General features: G+C 48.2%; 1 protein-coding gene and 1 pseudogene across 1 annotated transcript in view; both read left to right on the top strand.

Moving 5' to 3' along the window:
• Positions 1-22,752, top strand: part of NXN (nucleoredoxin) — a 162,059-nt gene that overhangs the window by 131,241 nt on the left and 8,066 nt on the right. The window contains exons 3-5 of the mRNA XM_037022861.2: positions 1,391-1,524; positions 1,992-2,092; positions 3,560-3,666. Coding sequence (XP_036878756.1) covers positions 1,391-1,524; positions 1,992-2,092; positions 3,560-3,666 — 342 coding nt within the window. The remainder of the gene's footprint in view (positions 1-1,390; positions 1,525-1,991; positions 2,093-3,559; positions 3,667-22,752) is intronic.
• Positions 3,682-22,749, top strand: LOC140849060 (eukaryotic translation initiation factor 1 pseudogene; annotated as a pseudogene).

Here is a 22,752-nt window from a genome sequence, read left to right as displayed (position 1 = left end):
TCACAGTTAAGATTTTTAAAGAGATCAGAATGTCCCTCCTGGGGACTTTAATTCATGGGCCAGAGATGGAATCTGAGAAAGGAGGTTCAGCTTTGAGGGCTGAGGAGGCCATTGAGAAGCAGCTGGAGTCCAGGGACTGATTTCTAGTGCTGTGTCAAGGGCAGCTGTCACCTTAACAATTAGAGGCAGACTAACTGGGTTTTGTTTTTTTCTCTTTAAACTATTGCCATAGCAAGGTCACAGTCTCTGTATTGCTCTCCTGGCCTCATTTCTTGGTCCTGCCCAGTCCTGCAGCCTTGTTGTTGCCATGGGTTGGACAGGCAGCTCTGAGCAACATGGCTCAGGGACTCCAAGGCCTGTTTATTTCCCCCCTTGCACTGGAGGCATAAAAGGGTCAGAAGAACATCCCTCCCATCACTTATGGATGCATTTCATATTTACTCACATTCAACCCTGCTCACACATTTTCCCGGTAAAAATTTCACCTGCTTCAAAGAATTGCCCTCAGTAAAAACCAGGCCATGGGAGAGCCAAGTCTTTACCTTCTCAAATAACACACACATACTACTCAGAAGCCTGTTAGACATGCAAATTCCCTGCTCTCACCTCCAGAAATTTTTGGACCCATTCGTTTCAGGGTAGGCATTTGTAAACAGTCTGAGCTTCTCCCATGCCTCCCCGACCGCGGTGGCTTTTGAGACAGTGGTCCCTGGACCACCCTGTGAGGAACACTGTCCTGTGGAGCCGGGAGCATATTATTTGCTCTCTTTGCCTGGGCCTTAAGTGTCATTTCATCAGAATGTACAACATCCGGGTTGAGCGGGTTTTATTCTTAACTGTTACTAGATTTAACTCTCACTTGATTTCCTGGGCTCTAACCCAGACCAGTTGAACCAGAATCTATGGGGGTGGGCCCCAGGAGCATCATATTTTTTAATTCCCCAGCCGATTCTAAAATGCAGGTAGTGTTGAGAGCCACTGGGATTCCAGGGCTGGAACTGAAGACACTCATGGTTTAGTGCATGAGGCAGCAATTCCCCAACCTGGCCCGTCATCAGAGGTACCTGGTCAGCCTGTTTCGCTGTGTTGTGGACATACACCTTCAGCCTTGTCCCTGGATCCCAAGATTTGGGGCGTGACCTGGGCTTCTGTACTTTTCAAAAGTCACCCTCCCCTCATGAGCCCTGTGGTCATCCAGGTTTGGGAACCATTGCCTTGATGGTAGGTAGGGCCCTGCCATGGATGAATTCTTTTATTCCTGTGCTTTAGTTGCAGATCCTGTGGATGTTTTAACATCCTATATGATGGTAACGTCTTGCCCTGAAGCTGGGAGGCGTCTTGGGTCAGAGACCACGGGAACAATCCAAATGCTGTCTGTTGCCTGTTTCAGGTTTGGAATTCCCTTGGGGACCTAAACCCTTCAGGGAAGTCATCGCAGGGCCCTTGCTAAGAAACAACGGGCAGTCCTTGGAGAGCAGCAGCCTGGAAGGCTCTCACGTGGGAGTCTATTTCTCGGCACACTGGGTGAGTGTTTGTACCTCTGGGGTCAGGACAGAAGGAGAGCGTTGTCCCCACCAAACCAGCTGCGGTTGGCTCCTGGAGGCGCGACTGCGCAGGTGCAGTTTCCCGGCACCCGTGTATTCTCCTGCGCCGCGTGTGGTGTTGGCGTGCCGTACGCGCTTCTTAGTATATTGTAGTAAGAAAATGATTTCTTTTGACTGCTCTGAAAGGGCATTCCCCCTAGCCCGTTCTGATGAGGCTTCTAATGGTCTCTAAGGGAGTTCGTTTAACTGCTGCCTGAGCAGGTAGGGAGGAGCCCTGGTTTGGTTGCCTGCCATTAGGAAAGTCACATTTGTTTCTGTCTCTTTCATAAACTGGGTTTTGCTGGCCCTACTTGGATCTTGCTTACCTGGCCTCTGATGGCAAATGGCTGGAGAATGGGAAGGAGAAAGTATGGTGTCACGTGGCAGATTCCCACTCTTGTCTTTCAGTGTCCACCCTGCCGCAGCCTCACCCGGGTCCTGGTGGAATCCTACCGGAAGATCAAGGAGGCAGGCCAGAAGTTTGAGATCATCTTTGTTAGTGCGGACAGGTAATGTGTGCTGGGGAAGTGGCAGTTCAGCTTCCCGTTTCTTTAAGGGGCTAACATGTACTTCATTCACCTTACACTTCTTGTTTAGTGCAGAGCTTGGAGAGAGAGAGTGGAGGAGACACAGCTGGGATTGTTGGTAGAGAGATGGATGCATTTCATATTTACTCACATAATTGTCTGAAGGGGAGCCAAGAAAAACCTGTTCTGCTGTAAATATTGGGGAATGTCCCAGTTCTGGCCCGGGTCATTTGGGATTAGGATGCATTTTTCTGATTTGTTGAGCTTTTGGATTGTGATAAAAGGACGGGAAGGGGGAAGGATGGAAGGAAAAAAGCCAGGAACTAATGGAATGTGACACCTATCCTGGATAGCTGTGCAATCATTTTTCTTAGCTCTGGCCACATACTTTATCTGGGGGCTGTCATAAAAATGAGAAGGGCAGACATTCTTCGTGGAGTATGTCAGGTCCTGTTAGCCTCGATTTCCTCTGCTTCTTGCCCTCTCACTGCCTTTACTCATTCGTGACCTTTATTAATCACAAAACCTGAGCCCCAGTTCAGATCGAGCCACCAGGTGCTCCTGCCTCTTACGTTCCTGTGCACTGAAGGGTTTCTGAGGTCCCCGCACACGGAGGGCATTTTGTGCACTGATACAGCCTTGACGTCTGCACGGTGCCATGCTCAGATTGTTGGCCCATGGTCCCGCCCTGCTGCACCACAGTTCCGTCCCCACATGTGAGTGGGGCAAGCTTGAAGGCATGCCACGTGGAGTAACTACATTTTTAAAGCTTTAGAAAACATCAACTTTATTGAAGTATAATTCATATATATAACAGGCATACATTTTAGGTATACAGTTCAGTGAATTTTGACCAATGCATGTACCCGTATATTCATCACAGCTAAGTAGAGAACATTTCCATCATTCAAAAGGTTCTTCTCAGTCAGTCCTCAGCTGCTCCAAACCCCAGCCTCAGAGAGCCCCAGTCTGCCTTCTATCACTTGAGTAGAGTTGTCACTCCTAGAGCTTCTAATACATGGAATCTTAGGTTTCTGTCTACTTACAGGTGTGGTCCTGCACACATCACTGTTGTGTGCACAAGTCAGAACTATCACAGGGAAGAAGTGTCTGGGTACATCTAGGCTTCTTACAAAAGTAAGACCTGTCTGTGCTGAAAAACAAAAAAAGTGGGCCATGCGTCAAGCTGATCGCATGCAGAGGAGCAGGCTGTTGAAATGGTACGGCATTTCAGTTTGGCGTCCGCCTGTTGTGTGGAGGCTTTTGCTTCTTGGTTCATACCAGAATGGGTAGCATAACGCCCTTCCACAGCCTGGTGTCTGAGGAGCATGATGATTGGAAGCCCTGGCATCCGTAGGGCCCCAGGGCATGACTGTGGACAGTGGAGAGAGCCCAGCAGGGATGCATTTGGGGATCATAGAGCCTTGTTTTCGCTGTGTGTCTCCGTAGGTCAGAGGACTCATTCACGCAGTACTTCAGTGAGATGCCCTGGCTCGCTGTCCCCTACACCGACGAGGCCCGGCGATCGCGCCTCAACCGGCTGTATGGAATCCAAGGTAGGCATTCCCGACCCCATGGGGATCCTCAGAAACCCGCTCATCTGCATTCACCACATCTTTTGCTTTCTCTTTAGAGGAACATTTATTTCCATGAATGTTCATGTTCTTCACCATCCTAAAAATGACATGTGGTGAATTTTATAGTACATAAATTATACAGCATTAAACCTTTTTTTTTTTTTAAGTACTTTTCCAGGTGAAACAGCCTTCTCACCACCTGGCCTACTGGCTCTGATGCAGTTGGGCTGTGGAGCACACTCTCCCAAACGACTATCCCAAGGTTTTTACTGTCAGACAGGCCTGAGAGTGGTCTCCGGTTCCATCACTCAGACTCACGGAGCCTCAGTTTGCTCATCTGCAAAACGGGCCTGATAAATGTCTGCCACAAAGAATTGCTGGGAGCATTAATAGGATTATGTAAATAAAGCACTTCATGGTTCCTGAAGCATAATAGCGAGGGCTGAGTAGGTATTAGGTGAGAAGATTGATTTCCCGAAAGTGCTGAAAACTCGGACTTAAAGTATTTATCATGGTGTTTTCAATATAATGATGATTAGTAAGACAGAATGTGTGTTTGTTCTCTTAGATTAGTATCTCCTTCACAGCCTTCACGCACCCAGGTTTTTTCTTGGTGAAGCACTTAACTGGCCTGTTAAGAGTTAAACACATTCTTGTATGTCAATTAAAAAAAATTAAACTAATTTCCTTTGTAGCAGTAGTCTCAGATTCTAGTCAGCCCTCGACAGATACAGCCAATATTTGAGTTCTCAGTGCTCCTTGTGCTGTAGGGAGTGCAAAAAAGACCAATCAGGATTCACCTGTAGATTCCGCAGCTTATGGGAGAAATTACCAAATTCTTCAGCCTTTTTCATCACTATTTAGAGTAAGTACATGGCTTTGTTTGAAGCTACAGTTTTGAATGATTAATAATTTGAAATCAGTGCTTCTCAATTTCAAATGTGTATAAGAATCCCCCAGGGATCTTGTGAAAATGCAAATTTGGATTCTATGGGTCTGGGTGAGACTGAGATCCTGCCTTTCTAGCGAAGCCCCCAAGTGGTGCTGACACTGCTGGTACAAGTGCCACGCTTGGGTGATCAATCATCCGGTACAGAGACCACACTTGCGGTATTAATCTTCTAGGTCTATTAATCCTTTGAAAATTTTGGAGGCTCATGCCTCTTACTAATGAAAAAAGATGAAACAAGTTCCCTTTCCAAACAGAAGTTGAGTGATGTGACATTGTTTACTTGTCCAGAAAGGTACCAAGTTGGATAACTTAAAGGAGATGTCACAAGCCTATTTGTTTTCAGCAGAGATGCTTAAAACGTGCATACCTTGAATTAGGGGTAGTATTTCTTGAGGTAACTATCAGGGTGACCCTAGGCCAGTGGTACTGAGAATTGAATTGCCACTTCATGGGGATAAGTAAAAACATCAGCTCCATTCATTCATTCATTCATTCATTCAGCAAGTATTTACTGAGAGCTGGCCTGACACCATTGTATTCTTCCAGGCCTGGGAAATAGAATTTTGAGTGAAAATTGATACAGTCCCTTCCCTCACAGAGCTTACAGGCCCAGGAGGGAGACACCCTCATCAGTAAATCACACAGTTAAGTATAGTTGCAACCGGGAGCTCTCTGAAGGGACCTAGTGCTGGGGGTCCTGTACTAGGGAAATTCAGAAATTCAGTCTGGTCAGGGAGATAAGAGTATTACACTGAAACTGAGATCTGGAAACTCTAGGAGTTGACTAAGTAAAATGGAGAAGAAAGAGTGTTAAGACCAGAAGAAACAAAGACCCTGCCAATGAGGCCAGCTGGGAAGGAGGCTGGGATATCAGAGAGTAAAACTGGCTTTGGTGTTAGCAAGGGTCCTCTGCCGCCTCAAAGAGCACAGCAGGGAAAGGAAAGCTCGTGAGGGTCGTTAGCGTTATCCTTAGTTCTTGGTGCTAATTTCAAAAATATGCCAGGTTGTGCTTTGTCCTTTTTGCTCATAGGATTCAAATCTTCACCTCAAAGCTACCTCTGTATTACTTAAGGGAGTTGGGACAGTCTTATTATAACTGTCCAGTGGGAAAGGGGTACAGCTCAGCCAGCGTGCATGTTCTTCAGCTCCATTTCTAGGTTGTGGCTAGAAGCTCCCAGAAGGGCTACAGGTGAGACCCCCTAGTAGGCTCGCTAGGACCAGCAAGCTGGGCTCACTAGTGTTACCTAGACTTTGTTGTCCTTCTGCACCCATATCTACATGTCGCTGTGCCCTGCCTCTTCTGATGACTGGATTTCCCATCTTGGTCCTTTGGCAATACTGGGACACTCCTGAGTTCTCTATTCCCTCTTACATACCAGCAGCTGTCTTTGGTGTGTGTCTTCCTCTGACTTCCCTGACAAAGGCCCCTCAGTTATGTTCTGGCCTCTCCTGTTCCTCTCTACCAGGGTGTGTGGGTGTGTGCATGCACATGCATTCATGCACAAATATGCACAACATGTGACTGTGTGACACATTTGGGCCTTGAAGCACCCTCACAGACGACGAGGGAGGCATCTTAGAGGCGCAGACCAAGAAGAGTGCTAACTTTCCTACCTCTAACAGGCCTGGGGCCTCCTGGATCTTTGCCCAGGGCGTTGTTTCCTGTTTCTTGTCTTTCCACCCTCACCTGTACCACTACGGTAGTTTAAGGTCACCAATACCCCAGTCCTGGCCCTGCCTCCTGCTGCTGAATGACCTTGAACAAGTGACTTATATTTCCTTTTCTCAGTAAAAATGGGAAGTTTCAGTGTTGGACAAAGAGGAGGTTTTCATAAATATTTAGTTAACTGATTAGCTCAGGAAAAAAAGGGGAAGCATTTTATTTTACAGTGGAAAAGTTTTGGATGTCAAAAAAGTTAGATAAAGACCACCAACATGAATAACATGGATGGCAAAGAATCAATATCCTTTATAGAAAAAGAGCTTTTCCCAGATACTAGTCAAAGGGAAGAGAGAGAGAGAAACAATTCAGTAAAAAATGAGTACAAGATAGGAGGTAGGCAATTCACCCAAGGCACATTATCAGTATGGATCTGAAAAATATTCAGCATAATTTACTTTGATGATTTGCAGATGAAAACACGGAATTTTTCTCCATCACATTTGCAATTACTCCCATTTCCCCACTATCTCCCAAAAAAGATAATCCCCAGTGTAGAGAAGAGAGCATACTGCTAGTTGGAATGTAAATTAGGGCAACCTTTCAGGACAGCAATTGGTAATATATACATCAGAGGTCTTAAAAATCTACACTTTAGAATCTTTAATTTATAAATCTCCAGCTTGTAGGAATTTCTGCTTGGGAAATTATCCTATAGTGCCCAGCAAAAGTTGAGGTTCTCTTGAGCAAGTGGTAGATTTTTGGTTTTTTTTATATTTTTCTTTCATCTTTTGTATACTTTGAATTTCATTATGGACCACAATTCTTGCTTTGCGTTAGCCAATCGAAAACCCAGAGTTGAATTCATAACCACCTTTAGCAACTCTGTGAATCTCAACCTTTTGTGTATGCCCTTGATCCTGGCTTCATATTCTCTTCCTTCCTTGTTTTCCCTTCAGGGGGATATTCTCATCTATTTTATCTAGATTATGTCATGCACTTTTTAAGCTGCCTCAAATCCTTTCTGGAAAAAATGGTAGAGTGGATTGAGGTGCATAGGAACCTATTTCTTAAGCTCCAACTAACCACCAATACTCTGCACCCAGCTCTGTGGGAAGTAAGAAGCCAGAAGAGCAGCCCAGTGCTGCCCTTGAGTAGATGAGGAGACTTGACATTGGGAAGTAACTTAAGAGCAGAGTATGACAATGTCTTGAGGAAATAAAGTGCTGGTTAGATAAATGCCATTTTGTACGAGGGTTTAGGAGACTGGCACTTGTTCCAGAGAACGGAGCTGGTGCTGGGTCTCACTTGGCCACCCGACTCTGTCAGAAGGCCTCTCCACATAGAGGCATCTTCTTTCCAAGCACGTCATCAGTGGAATAGAATCGTTTCCTCTACGTGTAGGGGGTTGCCTTTTCCTGAACGTGGGGGCCAGTATGATACATATATTCCTGGTGGTCAGTGCTAAGGCCATGGGGTCACTAAAACTAATAAGTTACCAAAAGATGATCCTTATCATGCATAGCCAGTTTGAGGATGGTGCTGTGCCTGTCTGTGCTCGGTGAGATGCTTCTGAGGACCCTTGGGGGTAGGCACAGAACAGCAATCTCATAAGGAGATCATTAGCTCTGCAAGACCCAGCACAAGTTTGGACACACTGCTGGGGCTGAGGGCGCCTGTCTGCAAGATGCTGGCAGGGCACAAAAAATCACATGGATTGTTTTTGTTTTTTTTGGTTGCCTTCAGAAAACAGAGAAGGGAACTCTCCTGTCAGATTCTCCAGCTGTCCATGTAGAAATATTACAGATACAGGAGCCACAGTTGTTAGGTGTGGCCCAGACAGCGAGAGAGTGGGTGACCACAACTGTGGAGGGAGAGAAGGGCGATTTCTCAGATGCATTCATTTGGCATCATCTCTTAAGGCCCTGGCAGTGTGGAGCTGAGAAGTACATCTGTAGTCCCCGACTTCAAGGAACCTTCAGTTGAGGGTCAGAAAGCTGATCCAGAGAGGCCCAATGCCCAGGCAAGCAGTAGCCAGCCAGCTAGCCCCAGTAAGGAATGTGAGATGCATGCAGAACCCAGCTCCCCCAGCAAGCATCCTCTGCAGTCCAGCCGCTGGGTGGCCCCATGGTGTGCGCTCCCCAGCCACCTGTTAGTCTCTCTTCAGCTTAAACCTGCCAGCTTTCGCCCCTCCCCACCCCCTGCTTCCTCATTCTCAGGGTTAGTCTCTCTCTGGCACAGTGCTTTGTGCTGATGGCTTCCTTGATCACGGACCTCTTGGGCTGAGCCTTAGGACTCATTCTTGCCAGCAGCCTGTTGGACATTGCCTGTTGACCTGGATCTGTCTGCCTCTGGCTCCGGGAAGCCAGGGATGCACTAAAGCATAGTGAAATAAAATCCCAGCCATTGGGTGGCCCCATGGTGCAGAAGAGCAACACAGATCCTTTGCAAGGCAGCATTTAGTGAAGGGCCTCATGTTAAAGAACCAGGCAGGGTTCCTGGAGGAGGTGCCGTGGAGTAGGGCCTGAGAGAATAGGGTATAGATGGGCCAGAGTGTAATGCCCGTGATGTACTGTAAGGCAGAGTGGGCAATCAAGCTGATGACGCCACATTTTAGAGGGGCTTGAGTACCGTGTAAGGTACTTGAACTTGACCCTTTGGACTGAGGAGCTTTTTGAATTTTTTGATTAAAGGGAGATCAGTGCAGTAGTGACATTTAATCCAGACCAGCAGAGAAGCAGAGGCAGGTTGTCCACTGCTCTTTCTAATGACTGTGACCAAGCCTCAGGCTGGGTTTGACGGCAGGCCTGCCTGTGAGGAGCGGACGGCTGCTCCCTTGGGCTCCAGGCAGGTGGTGCAGACAGCCTCCACCGCGGTGCCCAGCCCCCTGTCTCTGCCTCCACGGCCCTCTGGCCTCACAGGATCTCTTCTTAACTTCTGCTTCACGGCATGTTTGGGGCCCCACGTGCCCTAGGCGTCCAGTTCCTAGTAGAAGGGCATGTTAGTAAGTGCTCGTGCAGCATTCTGCCGTGATCTTACCAGTCAGCAGCACTGTTCTTATGAGCACAGGGCGGACAGGCCTCTGCATCCCACTGCCTCTGGCTACCAAAAAAGAAGGTAGAGAAAATCTACAGCCTGTTCTTGGGGGTGGGGTTGCTGAGAACATGCCTTGCAGCCTTGCTCAGCCTGGACAAGGAGCACAGCGATGGGGGTGCAGAGCATGGGCTGGCTGGGACTCACCCATGACCATGAGCTGAGGTTCCCGGCCATGCTCTTCTTTGGTGTCTCCCAGGGCACAGTCCCTTCCCCTTTGTTTACCCCCCTCTCAGCCTCCCTCCTCAGCAGACCTGCTTAGTCCTGACTTCCCTCATTTGTCCTGCTCTCTGCCATGGAACATGAGGTTGATGACTCAGAATGTCTAGCATCTCCCACACCCACTCCTTCCTTGTTAGAAGTGTCATGCTTGCTTTCTAAGATTCTGTCTTGTCTAGGATCTTACTCTTGTCTCTTCCATTTTTCCTGCCCTTTCTTGCCTCCCGTCTGCACTTCCCAGGATGCTCAGGTCTCTCTCAGCTTAAAAAACTCCCATCATCTCCTAAGCTCCTGTCTCAGAGTGCTCGGGCTGCCTTAACAAAATAACGTAGACTGAGCAGCTTCAAGTTAATTTCTCACAGTTTTGAGGCTGGGGAGTCCAAGATCAGATGGCAGCTGGTTCTGTTCCTAATGGGGGCTCCCTTTCAGGCTTGAAGATGGCCACATCCTCCCCCCCCAACCCCCACCCCATGCCCTCCCATGACTGAGAGAGATCTCTGGTGTCTTGTCCTCTTCTTACAAGAACATCAGCCCTGTCAGATCAGGTCCCTACCCTCTGACCTCATTTAATCTTTACCACCTCCTCATGGGCCCCATCTCCAAATACATCAGGATTAGGGCTTCCATAGGAACTTTGGGGCCACACAAGCATTCAGTCCATAACAGCTCTGTCTTTCTCCCAAATATCAAAATTCTCAAAGACCCTCCCGTTGCCTCAGCTCCTACCACATGATGGGCCTCTTGCTGGTGTAGGCACGACACCAGTGTAACAAAGCCATAGTCCCTGCCCTCATGGTCCCCAAGAATGCTGCTTCATCTCTTGTCCTTGCAGCCCCAGCACCGAGCTAAAGCTGCCTCTCAGATTCCCGGCATCCCCTGGTCACTTATTTATTTATCACAATGTAGTGTGGGCCTGTCATATGCTTGTCCATTCATGGACCAAAAACGCAAAGGTCCCTGACCTCATGGAGCTTGCATTCTAGCAGAAGGAGCTAATAAACAATTAAAAACGACAGAGTGTATACTGGACTGAGTTACAACACGCTATGGATAAAAAATGAAGTGCTATGGATGAAAAAGAAAGCAAGGTAGGCCCCAGTCACTGAGCAGCCACCGCGGACTCAGTAGCCTGCCCCTTGAGCCCCCTCGCTTCCTGATGCCCCATCCCCCTGACCCCCCTTCTCTGCTGCCACCTTCTCCAGGCCATTTCCACTGAGGAAAAGGAAGCTTACTGTATGTCACTATCCAGAAACCTCCACTATTTCAACCCCTTTGCTGGTGCAGGTAAGGGTGATGATCTGCTTCCTGCTGGCACAAGGATTGTATCCATACAAGAATTCAACAGAGAAATGGCAGGAAGACTCTTACTGCTGTCCAATGGATGGCTGATGATTACAAGAAAAAGAAACTGGTGAAGGTTTTTAAGAAGAAATCTGCCTGCAATGGTACTGTGATTGAGCCTCCAAAATATGAAGAAGTAATTCAGCCACAGGGTGACCAGTGCAGAAACATACCCCAGTTCCCGGTAGAAACTGGAGTGGCTGAGGACGACCAGCTGAAGGCTTGTGGGTTTTAAGTGCCTTTGGCTCACTGAAGCTTAAGTGAAGAATTCTTTGCAATAAGTAGAATTTCCCTTCTATCCCTTGTCACAAGTGTGAAAACCTCACAGCTTGTGTAATGTAACCATTTGGAGTCTGCTTTTAACTTGGGCTCATGTGACTCCTTCATGCAATAAGTTGAAAAAGAACCAAAAAATAAATAAATAAAGCAAGGTAAAGGAATGGGAGTACAAGGGTGGGGGAGGGGTGGGCCACAGGTTCAAATAGGTGGCCAGGGTCAGCTCCATTAAAATGTGACAAGGGAATTAACCCTGTGGTTCTCTGGGAGAGATGTGTTCCAGGCAGCCAGAACAGCCAGTGCAAAGGCCCTGGGGCAGAAGCACACCTGACACAATTATGGAACAGCAAGGAGACCAGTGCGGCTGGAGCAGAATGAGCAAGAGGGGAATGCGGAGGGGCTAAGACAAGAGAGTAACAAGGGCCGGGTCACACACGGTCTTTGTTAGGGAGTTTTTGACTTTTGTACTGAGTGAAGTGCACAGCATGGGGGTTCGAGCAGAGGAGTCCCCTAATCCAGTTTATGGCAGGATCCTTCTTGTTGCTGTGTTGAAAGCAGGGATGTTACTGTGGTGATCCAGGGAAAAGATGTTAGGTGCTTGGGGAGGCATATAGGGCTGGAAGTAGCAAGACGTGGCTGATTCTAGATGCAGTTTGAAGTTAGAGCCGTACAGTTTGCTGACAGATTTGATGTAAAGTGGGAGAGAAAAGGAAGAGTCATAGACAGCCCCTCGGCCTTCTCCCTGAGCAGCTAGAAGGATGCAGTCACTGTTGGCAGAGCCCGGGAAAGCTGTGTATGTGGGGTTGGGGTCGGGTCAACAGGATCAGATGGAATCCAAACAGCAGTTCAGTTTCAGCCATGTTGAGTTTAAGACGCCCATTAGCCACCTGAGTAGTGATGTGGGATCAGCAGTCTAGAGTTGGGAGGCAGGTGGGGTTGACATGTGAATTTGGCATTTGTAAGTTGGTATATAACTCACATTTCAAAGCCTCAAACTGGATGAGACATCACCACAAGAGAAGAGCTATTTGCAATTCACTGACCTCCCTGTTCTATTCCTGCTCCGCGCGCCTTTGTTTTCTGATACATGGGGCTAGACCCTGAAGTCCTTTCCTCTTCCCCTTTCCTTCCACATCATCCTCCCCTGATTTTCTCCTGCTTCGTTGAGTCTTGGATTTCTCCAGCTCCGTAATGGAGGCCTTTCCTGGGTCCTTTCCCCTTTGTTCTAAGGACTCATTGCAACTCGAGGGCCTCCATTCCTCTGTACCAGGTACTTCTCCTGCCTCTCCACGGCTGCTGTGCTCGCCAACATGGCAGAGCACCTCCAAGTGAGCCCTCAGAAGATCATTCTAATAGTGGTTCTTGTCCCCTGCACAGCAGCCCTCAGTGGTGTGTTCCACGGCTCTTTACAGGCTGGTCTCAAAACCCTTGGCCACCCCATTTCTCCCTCCTATTCACCCCTCCCTCCCCAACATCCCTGCCCTCCTTCCAGCCCAGTGCTGCTCTCCGTGCCTTCCCAGCACGTTCCTCTTATGTGCTGGTGTTTCTTGTGGCTTCTTGTCCCTTGTCACAGTCCCGAGTGTAGTTCTCGCAGTGGAGTCTTTCTCGAGGATTGGCTACTCCTAAGGACAAGGAGTAGGAACGTGTAGGTTCTCAGCCAGGATCACTTGTCCTTCCTTTCCTCTGTCTCTCTTTCCTCCCTCCTCTCTTTCCTCTTTTGTTCATTCTTCCTTTCTTGTGCATTTGTGCTTTTCTTCTGGTGACACTTTCCAGGTGTCTGCCACGTGTCTGGCTTGGAGCCTGGTGCAAAGGGGCTAAAAGACTTGCGCTGCCCTCTGGCAGGGAACACCGACAACCCAGGGAAGCCAAGGGCATGCTGGGAGTACCCAGGACAAGTGCCACTGCGAGTCACTTCCCTCTCTGGGCCATCTGCTGCCTCACCTGAAGAAGGATGGGGTTGGCCAAGGGGATCCCTAAGGTCTCTTCAAGCTGCATGATTTAGAGGATCTTGATTCAGAGGCTAAAAAGGCCGTGCAGGTAAGCTTATTCAGAGATTTAAATTGACTTTAAAATTCGTATTTGACTTACTAAAATACAAATTTTTTAAAAACCTATATCTTACTTAAACTTCTAGTGTTGGTTTTTGAATACTGTAATGCTTTTGTGTCTAGGAATCTAGCTTCTTGTTAGGGATCAATGGTTGATGGTTAGACCCACTTACAAAGTTCAAGTACTTTAAACATGTTTATTTGGTCTGTACATTTAAACCTTTAAAAATACTTATCTGAAAAACAAACAAATGTTCCCAAGTCCTTAAGTAAGTCTGGTAACTCTAGTAAATTAAACTAACAGTGATTCTTAAGTTCTCTTAAATGCAGCAGTACTGGTGGTAGGGTTTCAGCTTAAACATAAGCCAGAATCAATTTCTCAGTTATACAGTTTAATACTGAAATTGCAGGACGGACCTGTTACTCTACTGGGCCACATTCTCCTAAACAAAACAGATACAGAACATAAATACCAACCGTGCATGGATGTTTTGACATACAAAAACATTAACACCATGGGTTTGATTCACATTTATTTCTAAACATCTGCATCTTCCTAGATTTGAAAGATGCTCACTTATTTAAGGAAATAATTGTGTCATTCCAGTTACATTGTTTTGGAAGTCTCTTCCCTGCTCGCTGAGGTTGCGTGTGTCCAGAATCCAGTCCATGTGGCCAGCCCTCCTCATAGTGCTGTCTCCTTGCCCTGCAAAGAGGACAGCCTTCCCCTTTGGAGACCTTGTAGTTCTCATCTCCAGTTTGGTATCATTTCTGAATTCTTCTTGTTAGTACTGGAAGCTGGAAATTCCTCCTCAGGCTGCACCATCCCTCGATTGGATTTTGCATTTTTTTTTTGCATCGGAGGATATTTAAATGCCTCCAGTCTAGCTCTAAATACCTTTGAACTTGAAGGAATTGTCTATTCTGTAATACTCTTCATAGCATCACAAAACTCTGAAAATTATTTTTGATTGACTTCTGAGTATTTCTGAGCTTTGTGCAATTCCATGGTTACAACTTCCAGTCACTCAACTGATGTGTTTATATATATGCATGTATGTATATTATGAGCTGTTTTCACTCACACTTCTGACACCAACCAATTCCCTGACCCCACCTGTGTTATAAGTCAATTCTGACACTACCTGCCTAGAGTTAGTGTCAGATCCCACAGGGTTAAGGTCTCAGTCCCACAACACTGCCCCCCATCTGCACTCCCCGCCCTCTTCAGACATTAAACACAAGTCCTGGGCCTCACATACTTCTGACTGCCTGGCTGTAAATCAGAGGCTCCCATGAACCTCTCCTTGGGTTTGATAATTTGCTAGAGCAGCCCACAGAACTCAGAACAGTTTAAACATGTTTTTATAAAAGATTCAACTCAAGAAGAGCCAAGTGGAAGAGATGCACAGGTACGTGAGAAGGTCCCAGAGCCTCCATGTCTTCTCCAGGCATGCCCGCCCCCCGCCCCCTGGCATCTCCATATGTTCGCCAGCCTGGAAGCTCTCTGAACCCCACTGTTTAGGGGTTTCTATGGGAGATTCCATTATGTAGACACAATTGATTAAATTACTGGCAAATAGGTGATTGGCCCAACTTTCAGATTCTCTTCCTTTCCCAGAGGTCAGAGATCAGGACGTGGGGTGATAGTTCTAACCTTCTGATCACACCTTCCTGGTGACCAGCCCCCATTCTGAGACTATTTAGGGGCCCCAGTCACAGGTCATCTCATTAGCATACAAAAAAATACTTACCACTCTGAGATTCCAGGGGTCTTAGAAGCTCATGTGTCAGGATCCAGGACTGAGGCCAAATATGTAACAAAGGATACTCCTATCACCCCTACCACTCTGGGAATTATAAGGATTTTAGGAGCTCTGTGTCAGGAACCAGGGATGAAGACCAAATATGTATTTCTTGTTACATTACAGTATCTCACACACACACACACACACACACTCTCTCTCTCTCTCTCTCTCTGCACATACACAGACTCAGTGGAGGGTGCCCACTGTTTTGAGTAGCGTAGTCTTCAGCACAGCCTCCAGGGCTGTGTCTGGGAGTTCATGGAGCCTGCTTCTCTCTCTGTGTCCTGGGCTCTTGCTTCATTTCCTGTCTTCTGAAGGGTTTTGATGAAGTTGCTTTCACAGGGCACTACCAGATATGTTCCCCAGCCCACACCCAAGGGGAGCCACCTCCACCTGACCTGTCTTTGTACTTCATAGTGAATGAGTCAGTTAATCTGACATTGACTTTATGTGTTGAACATGAGGGCAGAACTTCCCTTTGATTTATTGATGGGCTTGGATGAAAATAAGAAATTCGAAAAGAACCCAGAATCCTCTGAGCATCTTGGGGGCTGAGCTTAGAGCATTGCTGGATTCCGAGTACCACCCAGCATACTCAAGGCAGCCTTGCACGAAACGATGCCATGTGGAGGTGTCAATCCTGGTGCTGGAGGTGAGTCCAGGTCTGGAGGCTCTGCCCCTCAACTCACCCCTTTTATGAGTGGGAGAGCCTGCTGTACGCCATGATGATGAGTTTGTCCCTAGGCTGGCCAGCCCAGATGAGTTTGTCCTGCTGCTGCTAGGGGGCTGATTGCTGGCTCCCCCTGGTGCTCTGGACTGAGCCCAGGCTGTGTTAACTGACAGCCTTCACCAGGCCACCCGTTCACCAAGACCCTAGCATTTGGCCTCCGTCCATTTCCTTTGTCTTATGGGAGTAGCAAGGTTGCCCTGAGTTGGGGGGCCTCCCTACTCCCACGACTTTATGCAAACTGGGGTACTTGCAACCCTATAAGCTGTTTAAAAATGCCGTTGTAAGGAAAGGGTTTAGACACACTTGGCAAAAGGCAAATCCCATTAGCAATTGTCTATCTAATCCCCGCTGTCTGAGAACACTGCGTTCTTTGCAGGCAGGCTTAGCGCCCCTTCTCTCCTGGGTGAGGAGCCTGAGCTGGTTTTGTTCCTCCTCTACCCCTCCCCCCCACCCACAATTTTTGCAGAGGCAGGTCCCAGGGCTGAGGTCGGCCCAGCCCAGGGAACAGCCCTGAGACGCTCGTTTTAGGCCCGGCGGGAGGGGAGTTGTAAGGGCGGGTCGCCCTCCTGGGATCTCTTTATCTTGTTTCCCTGCTACCCTCTTGTCCATTCCTTTTTCTTCTATAGCTTCTCTGCCCTTTCCCCCATCCCTCTTCCAGCTCCTGCCTGTCTCCTCTCTCTCTCTCCCATCCTATGCCCTCTTCGCTGCCCCTTTCAGAAAATGGATTTGAGGCAGAAGCTACTTATTTTGTATAGAAATGAAGCATTTAGAGCTTGTGTCTTTCAGTCACTAGAGGTGAGGGGCCAGTGCTTGGTGGGTTCTGTAGACAGATCTCAGGATTTAAAGGGCTGGGGTAGGCTGGCTGGAGCTGGCCCTGCGGGCCTGGGGAGGGCAGGCTGGGGGCCACCTCGGGGCCTACTGAGCAGCTTCAGTGTTCTGTTTTGTTTTGTTTTGAGAACATAAAGGAAAAAACAAGAAAGGACAACAAATGATGTGACAAACACCCATGTGGCCTCCACCTAGAATTGATATTATTGCTTCAGGTATTTAAAATTAAAGCAGAAAGGAGCCTTAATACAGATGGAGAGGGGGTTCCCTCTCCTCTTCTGCACTGCCTTTCTACCTTCTTTCCCCTGGGGAAACACTGCCGTCATTTAGAGTGTGTCTTCCTAATTGGGTTTCATAGTTTTACTGCATGTATATGAAATCTAGGAATAATAGAATTGCCAAGCCGGGTGTAGATTTTAGAGGCATACACTCAGGGCAGACATGCTGTAATATCCTTCTGCAACTTGGGTTTCTCACTAAACATTACGTTTTCAAGATTTATCCCTGTTGATATTTATATCTGGTTCATCTATTTTCAGTGCTAAAAACTGCTTCATTGTACCACAGTTTGTTTATCTGTTCCTCTGCTGATGGACACTTGGTTATTTTTGGTTTTTCTGTATTACAAGAATGTTGCCATAAACGTCTTCAAGCTTCCTGGCGCAGGCATGTGCCCAAGCTTTCGGGCCTGCTGGTCAAGTTCAAGCAGGCCCAAACCCTCCCTGGGACCTCCCTCGGGTTTCTCTGAGCTCCACTACCCAGACCGGCTGCCGCTTCCTTTCCTTGGCTCTCCAGGCAGGAGCTTGGCATGGCTCGGCACCCACTCAGGGAGGGGCCTCTCCAGCTCCAATGTCCTGGCCACCACTGCCAGGAGAGCCAGCAGAGGGAGAAGAGCGGTCTGATGAGGGGAGATGGTGGCCAGGGCGCAGTTTGCACTTGCCATCCTACCTCTGCTGCCTTTCACTCTTCTTTGATTTTTATTTTACATTAATACATTTATCATAACACCATTTAAGAAAACTCAACTCTATCTCACCCACATTCCTGCCTTACTAGCCCGATTGTCTTCACTTTTCTGAATCCCTTGGGGTCTCTGTCCACATGCATACATACTCAGCATAGCTGTAATCAACAAAGTGCTGTGTATTCTGTATGTGCTGTTTAACAGCATACTACAAACATCTTCTATCATGCTAGTCTTTACAATCACCCTTTTCATGATTGCGCAATGTTTTGCCTCCTGTGCCGTCACCTGCCCTTCCTGGCCTGGGCTCTGCTTTTCCTCCCATTTCTTCCCAGGGCCCAGCAGTCATTGAGTGATTCCTTCCAGCACCCTCAGATTGCATTGCCCTGTGGAAGCAGAGAAAGAATGCTCTTTGAGTTGCAGTCCTGCCACTTGCCAGGGTGCTGTGTGACTGAGCTTCCCCACCCCTGGACCCCCACCACGGCCGACTCCTCCGAAGCTCCCTCTTTCCTTGGCAGTAGAAAAGCAACTGAACTAAACTCTGAGACAGTCTCAGTACATGTCGCTTTGAGATTGTTCTAAAGACAATCTTCTCCCAGGAGGAAACAGTTTGGGGTAGGCTTCTCAGGTCTTGTTCTTTCTTCTCTGGGTTTTGAGAGAGATGGTGAGTGGGGTTCTTAGGCGCTGCTTGTGGTCCAAGGCAGGGGGCTTAGGACTGAAGCCTCTAGGAGCATAAAGTATGTGTCTTATGCCCAAAAATAAGCTTGAGATGTGCAAGTGAGAGAACACCAACCCCACGTGTGGCCGACCTCACACTGTTCCTGGAACCCTCGTTGTGGTATTGGCATCGTCTCTTGGTTCTTTCTGTAGCTGACTTCCTCCACCTGGCATGGAGGTTTCTGTTTATCTCACTGGAGCAAGGCCCCAGTCTTCTGTACCTTTGCCTTCTCCTGAGTCAAATACTCAACTTAGGGATAATTAAAAAAAGAACTTATTTATAATAAGAACTAACATTTATGGAGTACTTACTGTATACCAGGTACTCTGATAGAAAGCCTTTTTCTCCTTGCCATCTTGTTTATTCCTCACAACCCTCAAATAAGGCAGAGAGCTGTCACTACTCCCACGTGATAGCCGTGGAAGTGAGCTTCCAGGAAGTGAGTGTCATGGCTGGATCATCCTTAGATTCTCACCGTACTTCCCCCTGACCATCCCAGCCATCCCAGCTGGGAAACCACAAGTTCAAGTGAAGCAGAAACAAGCTGCAACTTTTCCATTCCCTTCAGAAAAGCCTCTTGCTGGTGTGGAAGTTTTTTGTTATTTTATTTTATTTTTTTATTTTGGTATCATTAATCTACAATTACATGAGGAACATTATGTTTACTAAACTCCCTCCATCACCAAGTTCCCCCCACATACTCCATTGCAGTCACTGTCCATCAGCGTAGTAAGATGCTGTAGAATCACTACTTGTCTTCTCTGTGTTGCAGAGCCCTTCCCGTGCCCCCCCAATTTATGCATGCAAACGTAATGCCCCTTTCCCCACACACACACCTTATCCCTCCCGTCCCACCCATCCTCCCTGGTTCCTTTCCCTTTGGTAACCGGTAGTCCATTCTTGGGTTCTGTGATTCTGCTGCTGTTTTGCTCCTTCAGTTTTTTCATTTTTCTTATACTCCACAGATGAGTGAAATCATTTGATACTTGTCTTTCTCTGTCTGGCTTATTTCACTGAGCATAATACCCTCTAGCTCCATCCATGTTGTTGCAAATGGTAGGATTTGTTTTTCCTTCTTATGGCTGAATAATATTCCATTGTGTATATGTACCATGTCTTCTTTATCCATTCATCTACTGATGGACACTTAGGTTGCTTCCAATTCTTGGCTATTGCAAGTAGTGCTGTGATAAACATAGGGGTGCATATGTCTTTTTCAAACTGGGCTGCTGCATTCTTAGGGTAAATTCCTAAGGGTGGAATTCCTCAGTCAAATGGTATTTCTATTTTGAGTTTTTTGAAGAATCTCCATACTGCTTTCCACAATGGTTGAACTAATTTACATTTCCACCACCAGTGTAGGAGGGGTCCCCTTTCTCCGCATCCTTGCCAGCATTTATTGTTGTTTGTCTTTTGGATGGTGGCGATCCTTACTGATGTGAGGTGATACTTCATTGTGGTTTTAATTTGCATTTCTCTAATGACTAGTGATGTGGAGCATCTTTTCATGTTTCTGTTGGCCATCTGAATTTCTTCTTTGGAGAACCGTCTGTTCAGTTCCTCTGAATTTTTTTATTGGATTGTTTGCTTTTTGTTTGTTGGGTGTCAACCTCTTACCAGATCTGTCATTTAAGAATATATTCTCCCATACTGTAGGCTGTCTTTTTGTTCTATTGGTGGTGTCCTGGTGTGGAAGTTATTTTGTACAAAGGCATCGATTAGAAATTTTCCATTCCCTTTAAGTTTCCCATTAGAGGCTTTGCCCTATTTTCTCCTTAGAAGTCTCTGCTTCAGAGAACCTGCTTCAGGGGAGGGGAGCAGGGAAAGCACTGTGGGGGAATGAAAGGCAAAAGGTGACTGCAGCCTTGGGAGGGAAGAGAGGAGGGGGTGGGTGGTGTCCAAAGCTGCAGGTGCAGGGGCCTTCCCCAACCCAGGGCTGTCTGTGCAAGCCCCCTCCTAGCAGGTGGCCTGGTAGGAAGAGCAGCAGCTGTTATAACAGGCAGACCAGGGTTCCTGTCCCACTTGGCCACTGACTGGCCCAATGACCTTGGGTAGGCAACTTGTCCACCCATAAAAGGAGGATAATCGTATTTCCCACAACCATCTGTTATGCAGAGTCAGTGAGGTAGCTAGCATGTGCCTGTCTAGCACATGTCCCAGGGAGGTGAGCTTCCCTTCTCTCGTCCACTGGTCCATCCCTGGAGGAAAGCACATGCGTAGGGCTCCAGAGTCAAGCTAACCCAAGACTGCATGATAGGAAGGGGACTGGGCACTGTGCACAGAGACTTTCCCCTGTCCACCTCCCAGAAATGGGCTTCTGGATTGAAGTCTGCTTGGTTATTTTATGGGGTTGCTTTCTGTTTATGCACCACACAGGCACACACGCCTCATTGTCTTGGGCTTTTAGACACAGGTGATGGTGCTCTCAGCACCAAATAGGAGCGGGGACTTTGCTTTCTCAGAGCTGTGGGGAAGGGGTAGGGGGCCCAAGGTCTAGGGGGCTGTTCCTTGGTAGATTTGGCTGAGGCTTTCTCAGCAGCCAGCTGGGTACTGTGTCCTTGCCCTGCCATCCTGGTCCCACCAGCACAGACTTAAGAGAGGCTGCAGCCATAGTAACAAAGGAGGCCCCTTAGAGGGGTCCTGTGAATAAACTGAGGAACCAAACCAGGAAGTGAGCTTTGCCTTCAGATTTTACTTTTCCTCCCTTCTTTGTCCTGTGTGCCTGCTTGTCTTCCACAGACCAATTCTGGGCTATGAGCAGGCCAGCTGCTATGCCTGATCATAGCAGTGGGCAGATCCTGGTTTAACCCAACACTTGTAATTGCCCAATTTCAGCAACATATCAACTTCAATTAAAGAACTTTGCCAAGGCATTTTTGAGATGCGGCATGGTGGTGGGGAGGCCCTCGCCTGTAGCCAGCTGGCCTGTCCTGGGCCCCAGCTGCAGCCCCAGGCTCCCTTCAGGCTGCTGACTATGGCCCAGCCTGATCCTCCTCAGGGATGGGGACGCACCTGATGTGGGCCACGGAGGGTAACTTCAGCTGGAGGCACCCCAGGTCTCTTGTCTTTTAACATATAACTCAGGAGGCCTGGATAGCTCTGAGCATGTCCTAAAAGCCCCCGAGGAGTACCAGTGTGTGTGTGCTGTGGTGGGACTGGCAGTCCTCCAGAGGCCAGTTCTCTCCAGACCTGTTCCCTAACAGGCCATGCCACTATAATAGGTGTGAACATAATGGACTCGTTTATTCCTTTTGAAGACGGGCCCACCGCTGCATGCTGGGCACTGTAGCAGGTTACAAAACACTGGGACCATATTTCTGGTACCTCAGCATCCCCCCGACAGAGAAGTAAAATGTCAGTGGAGCAAATCACCAGCTGAATGCTTTGGAACCTATAAATACTAAATTGCTCTGACTTTCACTGGTCCATATAAAATTAAAGCTCTGGTCAGCTCCAGAGGAGAGGTGGCTGGTTAGTGCGAGGGGGGAGGGATCTGGCTGCCAGTGGAGAGACAAGCGTCCCCACAGGGCAGGGCTGCCACAGGGCAGGGCTGAGGCTGATACTCTGGGAGCTGTGGTTGGCAGGGTGGGGGCTCCGAGGGGTTTGGAGGAGCTGGGAGAGTCCTGACTGGAGGAGTAGCAGCAGGGAATGGTGTGCAGAAGACCAGGGAGGTGGAAGACCCAGATACGACTCTATCCCAGGATGGGATTTTCTCTGATGTTCCACTGGAGGCTTTAGAGTTGAGGGGGCTGTGGTTTGCACGGAGTTTGGTGTTACATTTCTTACCTGAGCCAAGGACTCTACGTGAGGGTGGCAGCGTTGCCACTACACGCTCCCTCCAGGGACTGTCCCCCTTGGAGCAGGTTTGGGGGCCCCCCCAGGCAGCAGGGCTGCAGGTAGGGGATGGGGGCAGCTGACTCTCTGGCAACCAGCTGTCTTCCTGCTCTCCTGCTGCAACCTCCACCCCAGGCTGCTCCCTCCAGAGCTGCTGGAGCCCTGCTGCCCGTGTGAGGACTCCCATCGCATTGATTGATGTGCCCTGCTTTGCGTCTGTACCAAGTACACTGCATGGAACACCACGTTGGTTAGGTTTAAGATTCCCTGCGGGCTGGGGCAGCATCTTCCACTTTGGGATCTCTTTAGGATTTATCGACTGCTTCTGTCTGCCAAGACCCCGTGCTAAGTTCTTTAAATACACGACCTCACTGGTCTTTACATAGTGGGGTAAGGTAGGAACTGCAGTACAGTCATCCTGTTGCAGTGGGAGACACGGGGCCAGGACAGGTGAAGTGATGTGCCCACGTTCCATGGAGCAGTTACATGCAGACCCGAGAGTGTTGTGTGGCTGTTCCCTGGCTGAGCCTGGATTCCATTCCAGGACCTCCCGATTGTCCCTAGGGGCCAGTGACCAAGCGCACTGTCTCTTTT

The sequence above is a fragment of the Manis javanica genome, chromosome 4 (assembly GCF_040802235.1).
Source record: "Manis javanica isolate MJ-LG chromosome 4, MJ_LKY, whole genome shotgun sequence".
Classification (NCBI taxonomy): domain Eukaryota; kingdom Metazoa; phylum Chordata; class Mammalia; order Pholidota; family Manidae; genus Manis; species Manis javanica.
This window is presented reverse-complemented; position numbering and strand designations above follow the sequence as displayed.